The 8617-nt window shown below is 46.0% G+C and overlaps 1 protein-coding gene across 1 annotated transcript in view; it reads left to right on the top strand.

The window, feature by feature from the left end:
* Window positions 1-4862: 4862 nt before the first annotated feature.
* The window catches only part of SP3 (Sp3 transcription factor), a 63743-nt gene continuing 59988 nt past the window's right edge, over window positions 4863-8617 (top strand). Inside the window, exons 1-3 of the mRNA XM_059054540.2 lie at window positions 4863-5026; window positions 5645-5778; window positions 6291-6413. Of these exons, the coding sequence (XP_058910523.1) occupies window positions 5020-5026; window positions 5645-5778; window positions 6291-6413 (264 nt within the window). The 5' untranslated portion in view covers window positions 4863-5019. The remainder of the gene's footprint in view (window positions 5027-5644; window positions 5779-6290; window positions 6414-8617) is intronic.

Below are 8617 nucleotides of genomic sequence, written 5' to 3'. Positions count from 1 at the left end.
TTTTGAGAATAGTTGGTAGATCTGTCTGGCTTATAGGATTAAAGGATAGAAAAATGGAATTCCCTGACAGTCCAGTGGTTAGGACTCAGCGCCCCGGCCGTGGCCAGGGGTTTGATCCCTGGTCAGGGAACTAAGATCCCACAAGCCACACCGTGCGGCCAAAAACAAACAAACAAATTCCATTATAAGATAGAGATTTAATCATGAAATAAATTATGAATACACTTCATGTTGAAGGTTATTGTTCATCGAGGGACACCACTTAATGGCATCAGGTTTACTTTTAAGTATTATTAAAGTATATATGTATACTTTTTTATAATAATCTTTTTTAAAAAATTAATTAATTTATTTATTTTTGGCTGCGCTGGGTCTTCGTTGCTGCACACAGGCTTTCTCTAGTTGTGGTGAGCAGGGGCTACTCTTCATTGCGGTGCGCGGGCTTCTCATTGCGGTGGCTTCTCTTGTCATAGAGCACGGGCTCTAGGCACACGGGCTTCAGTAGTTGCAGCACGTGGGCTCAGTAGTTGCGATTCGCGGGCTCTAGAGCACAGGCTCAGTAGTTGTGGCGCACGGGCTTAGTTGCTCCGCGGCATGTGGGATCTTCCCAGACCAGGGATCAAACCCGTGTCTCTTGCTTTGGCAGGCGGATTCTTAACCACTGCACCACCAGGGAAGTCCCTAAAGTATATTTGTAAGTGTTAATATTTTTAAGTAAAGCTACCTCATAAGTTTTCTAACTTACAACCAAGATAATTTCTAGCATTTTAATATTATTCTAAGAAAGATAATTCACAAGATACTTTCTAGCACTTTATATTCTTCTAAGACAGATTATTAACAAGGTAGAAATGCATAATCCATCTTTTCTTAGAAAATTGCAACAACTCAGAAATATGGCAGTAGACTAAGCTTCCTGGACTGACATGAAGATGACTTCAGAAGTGTTATGGATACTTAGAAAATTTAGAATACCCAGGGACGTCAACAGCCTGAATGAAAAGAATGGGATTTCTTGAATTGTAAAAATATCAGTCCTTTCGTACCATGGTGATATCGTTGGTGTGGCGCTTGAATGAAAATGAGAGTCTAACTCACTTGGGAAAGTTGATCTTGAAAGAGGTGAACTATTATAAGGTCAAAGAAATTTTATCATACAGTATGTATTGATTAATTGTAATTTTTAAATTCATCATTCATTTTCCCACAAGATAATTGTGACAGTCTTTCTGCTTAGTATTAATTAAACATCCACAACGTGTTCAGTATTGGTTAGAGCATTCAAAATATATGACCCCTAACACAAGGAGTTCACATTCTAAGAAGATGTGCTTTAAAAATGATCTTCCTTATAAATATGTATGTTTGATCTACTTTGTTTCCTTTATCTTTTCTCTTTATTTTCTATAGAACGGGTGAGTCTTTTCAGTTGATCATTTAAGAAGACTTGATATGTTGATTGGTGAGACTGACACATGGGTTTGAAGCCTGACTCTGCCATTTATTTGAAAATGACACTGAGCAAGTCTGAAAACCTCGCTAGCCTCAGTTTCCTTATCTATACAATGATGAACCTATGATACTTACCTTTTAGGGCTGTGAGGATTAAAGATACAAAGGAGTAGGCACATAGCAAAAGCTCAAAAAGCTCTCCTTTTTGGTAGAATAAGTAAAAATAAGACAGGAGACATGGCTTTTGAGGTGTATTTTTGAGAAAGTAGGGAAGATGTGAAATATGAAGGGGGTTAAGCACACCTAGTCAATGTCAACTAGAATGCTTCTGAAATAGGATAGTGATTACATAAGTAGAACAAACTTGAAGATTCTTGAAATCCAGTGTACACAAGCTAAAGAGATTCAGAGGTGGGTAAAAGGAGGGTCACAATCATAGCAACAAATTTTATGTTAAAGACATTGACTTAGGTGGAACTATACAAAATTGCCACCTTTTTAGACAAAAAATGAGTGAATATTGGCAATTTAATATTGTTCTCTTAATAGATGCTCAGAAGGGAAGAAAGGCAGTAGGGGCTGTGAAGGAAAGGGCAGAGCCCTTTAGCTGTGGTGCAGTTAACCAGGGCTTTCGCTGTTTTTAATACAGAATGGCTAGGCTCCTGCAGATGTGAATCAAGTATTATTTAGTGCCCTCTTCTCTTTGTAGAGAAAAAGAGGATTGAAGATGCGTGAAGATGTCATGCCAGTGGGTCTATAGAAGTCTTTGAGGCCCTTTGACATTCATCACGGTTTCCAAAGGATTTAACTTACAAAAAACACAAATAAGATTTAAAAAAATAAGTGAGGAAATTGAGAAAAAGGGAAAATAAAGTGACATTCAGATCTCCTGCTGTGATGTAAACAGTGACCAGCATAGAGCTTCCTCAAATTATCTTTGGAAAGGAGAAAGTATAAATAATATCCAGCACAGCACTTCCCTTCTTGATAAGCAACTGCAATTTCTGAGTTCCTATGTAATGTAGCAGTAAGTGCCATTGAGAGGCCGTCTTCTACCAAAAAACAAATACCTTTTAATTAACACAAATTGTATTTCAAGATTTGACTACAGTACTGGAATAGCTAAGAAAAGATGTTCTTTCCAGAGACTACCTTCATTTCCAGTCTTCTTAAGATATTCCATGACAATAACTCTTTTCAGTGTGGTCTGAGCAGGTCCTCTGAATTTCATTATGTAGTAGTGATACTTTTGGTATATGTGTCTCTTAAAAACATTGCATTAAAAGCAGAATAGTTAGCTCTGGTAGGTTATTATTTCTTCAGTTAGATTAGATGAAGTGTTTTTGCATCTTGTCAGAATGGTCTATGGACCAAAAATGTTTGAAAATGATTTTTTCATTTCCATTTGTCAATTGGTATCAGTGAGGAAATGAACTGAATTTTTGTGGCCAAGTACTTTGCTTTCTATGGGTGGCTAGACTAAGACTTTGTGAAAGGGGCATGGAGGTAGTATGCTTAGACTCATAAAACACATCCCCACTCCTAGAAAAGCACCTGAAAATGTCTGAAGTATCTCTTCTAGGGAAAGAGCTATTCTCTATCCATTACATCCATGTAAGTAGAAAGAGTGACAATACTGTGACTTCCCTCCCTCTATCCCACTCCACTTGTTTTCACTTGTCCTCCCCTGAAGCCTCCCATCCCTCTTTTTCTTCTTCAAAAATCAGCTTATTCTATAACACTTTAATTTTCCTTTAGAATTTAAGTGTAAAACGGTACAGGGTTTATACAATTTACTTTAAAAAGTGATTCTTCCACTTATGAGACAAAAGTTCTCACTGTTAGAAGACATCTTCATTCTTAGATTTAGAATTTCAAGTCTTGTTTTTGCATGTTTGTGGTTTTTAGGTCATTTCCTTGGAAATTCCATCTTTTGTACAATTAAGTGCCCATTAACCATTCAATGTTTCTGATCCTATGAGATGAAAATATAAAAACTGAGATGCAAGCTCTCTCATAAAAGAATTATTAAATTCTTTTCAGTTAGCGCACACAAAATCTAGTTCAAGTGCTTGGGCTTTACAACTCCAGCCCCCAGCACAACTTTATTTACGAAACAAATTTAATGATCACAGTTGGAACACTAATTCTTGGAGTCAGATTTCTAACAAAAAGCGTATGGTGGACAGCATTTCTACCTTTTGAGCTTAACCTCTCTCTTGGCAATTAGATCTAAAGGTAATAGGCAGAGATGTCTCTTAGTTGGCAACACACACACACACCCACCCCTTGAGTATTTCTCCCACCCAGGATGACATCAAGATGTCAAGGATGCCAAAGAGCAAAGGAGTATTAACCTAATCCAGTAAGCGAAACGGGATTTTAAATTAAAGTGTAACTAAAATGTTCCAAGAAAAAAAACTTCGCTGAGATTCACTATTTAAAAAATGCTGGCAATTATTGATGGGCTTTTTCAGATATTTCACTTGTTACCAAGACGATTAAGAAGCAGGGAATAGTTTATGTTTGTGCAACAAAATGATTATGTGGCCGAAAAAAAATTTTTTTAAAGCATTGTGTCCCTTTGAATATACGCACTACGTATTAAATGAAATATATTTGTCTGCTTTGGTGCCACTGGCCAGAATGAAAGCTCTCCTGTTAGGTGAATTGAGATTTCTTTTCTGTTTAAAATGCCTGCTTCCAGGGTACGTAAAAGTGGGAGATTGGTTGGGAAACCAGGGGCTAAGGGGGATGGGAACGACATGGCTCAGACTGAATCTAAGAGCTGAACGTGTGTGAGAGAAAATCCTCCTCCAGCCTCGGAGGGGGTGTCTCCCCCAATACCAGCTCCCTCCTCCCGGGCTCGCGGGGCGGGCCCGGTTTGCTCAGTAGCAGCAGCGGTCGCAGCAGCAGCCCCGGGGCTGAGCGGTGGCGGCCTCCTGGCAGCGCAGGGAAGCAGAGGCTCCGAGAGCGCCCTGGGGAGATCCGGCTGCCGCCGGGATGGAGGAAGCGTCGAGTGGAGCCGGATCCTCCGGGGACGGATTTCCTCCCCAGCTCAGCCCCCCTACAGCTTGCTGGGGCTGGCTCCGAGCGCCTGCAAGGTGGAAGAGGCCTTCGCCTCGGCCTGGCAGCGGCAGCCGGCGAACTAGGCGGCCACAGCAGGGTAACAGGCGAGCCGCAGCCGCTCTCGGGAACCTTCGCCGCCACGACCGCTCATTGTCTCTCCCCTTCCACCCGGGGGGCAAACAGGAAGCGCGCCGCCTGGCCGAGTGACGGACGGGCATCCGGACCAATGAGCACTGCCTACGAAGAGCGTGGTGGCGAATGAGCGCGGAGAAGAGGGGCGGAACTTCCGGGCGGGCTGTCACCCTCTTCCCCCCTTTTGGGCTGGAGGCTCCACCTTTTGTGTTTCCCGCACAGTCAATCAAAATAGGAAAAAAAATCCCCGGACCGCTCCGGCCGTGTCCGCCGCCGCTTCCCGCATCCTCTCCCGCCGCCGCCGCCTTCGCTCCTCACCATGTGTAAGGCGGCGGGGAGCCCCGCCTGAGGTGCCCTAAACACACTATGACCGGTACGTAAAGCCGAGAGAGAGCAACCCTTGCTGCTGCCGCCGCCGCCGCTACCGCCGACCACAGCCAGCCGGGGGCCACCGCCGCCGGCTCCCGGCCCCCTGTGTGCGACCGAGTGTCTGTGAGAGACAGAAAGCCGCACTCCCCTCCGCCTCCCTCCCCTCCCCGCCAGCTACCGTCCACCCCTCAAGCCCCAGCAACGCAGTGTCCCCGCCGGGCCCGGGGGTAGCGGCCCGGGCCGCCGGGAGCGCATCCCCCTGTGTGCGGGCGCGGGCGGCGGGCGAGCGTGTGAGTGACTGACGGTGCGAGAGGAGCGAGCGCGAGTGAGAGCGAGCGGCGCGAAGGGAAAGGGGAGGAGAGGAGAGGAGAGGGGGCAGGGGCAGCGCGGGGAGGAGGAGGAGGAGGGAAAGAGGAGGAGGAGGGTTACAGGCAGCGGCGGGCGGGGGCAGCAGCAGGAGGGGAGGAGGGAGCAGCCGCCGCCGCCGCCGGGGGGCGGGTGGGGGAGGGGAAGGGGACTCGGTCCGGGCTTTCGGAGTAATTTCGCCTCGGCCCGCGGGCCCCCTCCCTCTCCTCCACCCGCCTTCCTCCCCACCCCCACCCCCCCCGCGCTGTGCCTGCAGCTCCCGAAAAGCCCGTGAAACAAGAGGAAATGGCTGCCTTGGACGTGGACAGCGGCGGCGGCGGCGGCGGCCACGGCGAGTATCTGCAGCAGCAGCAGCACGGAAACGGCGCGGTGGTGGCGGCGGCGGCCCAGGTGAGGAGCGGCTTAGCCCCGGCCCGGCTCCCCCCTCGCGCCGCTTTCTCCTCCCCTCGCCTCTCCCCTCCCTCCGCGCTTCTCTCCTCCCCTCCCCCCGCCCCGGGAGCTGCCCGCCTGAGGCGCCAACGCTCCGACCCCGCCCGCGCTCCCCCGCCCGCCGTCTTTTTGTGTGAGTGAGTGTGTGTGTGTGAGTGTGTGTGTCTGTGTGTCTGTGTGAGTGAGAGAGAGAGAGAGAGAGAGAGTGTGAGTGTGTGAGCTTGCGCCCTCCCGGGGGTGGGTTCCGGGCGGAAGGTGGAGGCCCGGCGCGCGGCCCGCCGCCCGCCTTCCCGCGGACGGTGGAGCCCGTGTGCGTGCGAGCCGGAGGCGAGGAGGAGGAGGAGAGCGCGGGCTGGCGCTCGCCCGGGTGCAGCCTGCGAGGCCCGAGTCGCACTTCCTGTGCGAGCGCGGCCCGGCCCTAACCGCCACCCCCTCCCCCTGTCTCCCTCTCTGAACCCGCCCATCGGGGGTAGGACACTCAGCCGTCACCGCTCGCTCTGCTGGCCGCTACCTGCAGCAAGATAGGGCCACCATCGCCGGGCGACGACGAGGAGGAGGCGGCCGCCGCAGCCGGGGCCCCCGCCGCCGCCGGAGCGGTAAGTCTCGCGCGCGGCCCGCCCCCGCAGAGGCCCTGCACCCGCCATCCCGGGCCCGCGGCGCGCCCGCCATCCCGCCCGAAAGGCCTCCCCGGAGCCCGCGCCTTCCCGGAGAGGGACGGTCGCGCGGCCGGGGCGCCCTTTCTTGCTCTTTCGCATGCTTGTACGGATTAGAAGCCAGACCAGGCTTTCTCTGCATTGTCGCTGCGGCACCTCCATCCAAATTCACTACAAAATGAAGTCTGAGAGGGTGGGGGTAGAGGACTCCAAAATGGATGTTAGAGCAATTCATATCAGTGCTGAAAACTCCTTCGCCGAGCACTACGGAAATTTCAGGCACAGCCTATCGGCCATAGATAGTATCAGCTACGGAGGCAGTGTCTTCAGTTTCTAGTATTTTTTGAACTCGGGGCTTTTCCTACTGGAAGTTACTAGATCTTACTGATTTAAGTGTTAAATCTTTTTTTAGAAAAGGAACGGAGGTTTACTCTTTGAATTACTCTTTTGTATACAAGAATGAACACTTGAATACTTTTTGAGTGCTTTTTTGATGGCCATTCTAAATTGTCGAATTTTAGTTTTTGCAAACTACTTAAATTTACAGTAATTTTTCATAAATGGAGTTTAAGTTACCGTTGAAATCGGCGAAGTTACTTAGTACTTTGGTTCTTGAAATTGAATAGGTTAGAAACAAAAGTACGTGTATGGAATTATATCAATATTTACATGAATGCTAATGCATACCATACTTAGTTGAATTTGGTTGGCAAAGCTATATTTTCATTTTATTGTGATTGCCAGTTTGATAAGATGTGGTGGGATTCTCTTTATAGGGTTTTTAGTTTGTCGGGGGCAGGGGGAGGAGCCGGCCAGTGTTACAGGAGGGCTTCATACCTATTAGCTAGAAACTTTCTAAGACTACTGTGAATTTTATATTTGTTTGAATCTTTGTTGTTACGTTAGTTTAACATGTAGATGTGTTCACTTATTAAAATAATTGAAATTTCTCCCATCATTTTTGCGTGTTTTTTTTTTAAATGTGGATTATGGGAATTGGTTTGTGTCGTGATATTTTGAATTGTCACTGTGGACAAAAAAGTTTGATATTTGGTATAGTCTGCAGGAAATTCCTAGTATTCCAAGGCATTAAAAGTGAAGCTTATGTTAAGCTATATTGTTAAATATTGTATTTGTAATTTTAGTGTTTGAAATTATACCGTAGAGGGATGTGAGTAGATTTAATGACTTAAAAAAAGTATGACTTCAGATTTTGTCCTTTTGTAAGCAGATTAAAATGTAAAGGCTTAAAATCATGTATGTGAGAGGCATTGTTACTTTTTAAACAAATTTATGGACTGGTAAACCTCTTTTATGAACTATATCCCGTTAGGCCCACAGTGCCACAAAAAAAAAAAGTTTATCTTAAAAACCATTGCATGAGTAAAATTGCAAAGCAGATTGCTTCTACTTATCTTTTTTAATCTTTCGAATAGAACAGAAAACTTTTTGTAACTGCAACTTACCAAATCTTTAGATATCAGCTCAGTGATTGGGGGAGGAGAGAAGTGAAGGAGGAAGTTACAGGTAAAAAATATGTATATGTACATGAATCTCACCCAAAGAGTAGAATACTGTCTCCAATCTTACCCTACTGTGGCCATATATTTGTAGGGAAGTTGTTTCCATCCCTCTTCAGCTCCTCTGAACTACCAAATCTCTACTGACATCACATTTCCCGCCAGATGAACATGAACCAGAATCAGTCTGAGCATTTTTTCTTTGTATGTTTGGTACCTGTGCGTTAACATTTTTCACTGAGTAAAAATTAGTAAGACTGCTTGAGTATGTTTGCCTTAGTGAATGGGAAAATTATTTTTCCAATTCAAAGATGAATTTTAGACATGGACAACTCAGAAAATGAAAGAATTTAAGTGATTTCATAGTAGTTGTCCCCACTTAAAAATGTGCTTGGATAGTGTTAGTTTATTCAAATTGCTGGGAATTATGAGAGGTTTAGGGAGAGATTTTTTGGAGCTGTGCTTTTTAAAGATTTTATTTTGGGTTTATTTCATATTTACACAAAAGTTGCAAAGATAGAACTGAGAAGGTACCTTTTACCTTTCACCCACCTTCTTCTAATGTTAATATAACCATGATACATTTGTCAAAACTAGGAGATTAACAATGATACAGTGTTATTAGCT

The sequence above is a fragment of the Kogia breviceps genome, chromosome 2 (assembly GCF_026419965.1).
Source record: "Kogia breviceps isolate mKogBre1 chromosome 2, mKogBre1 haplotype 1, whole genome shotgun sequence".
In the NCBI taxonomy this organism is placed as follows: Eukaryota; Metazoa; Chordata; class Mammalia; order Artiodactyla; family Physeteridae; genus Kogia; species Kogia breviceps.
This window is presented reverse-complemented; position numbering and strand designations above follow the sequence as displayed.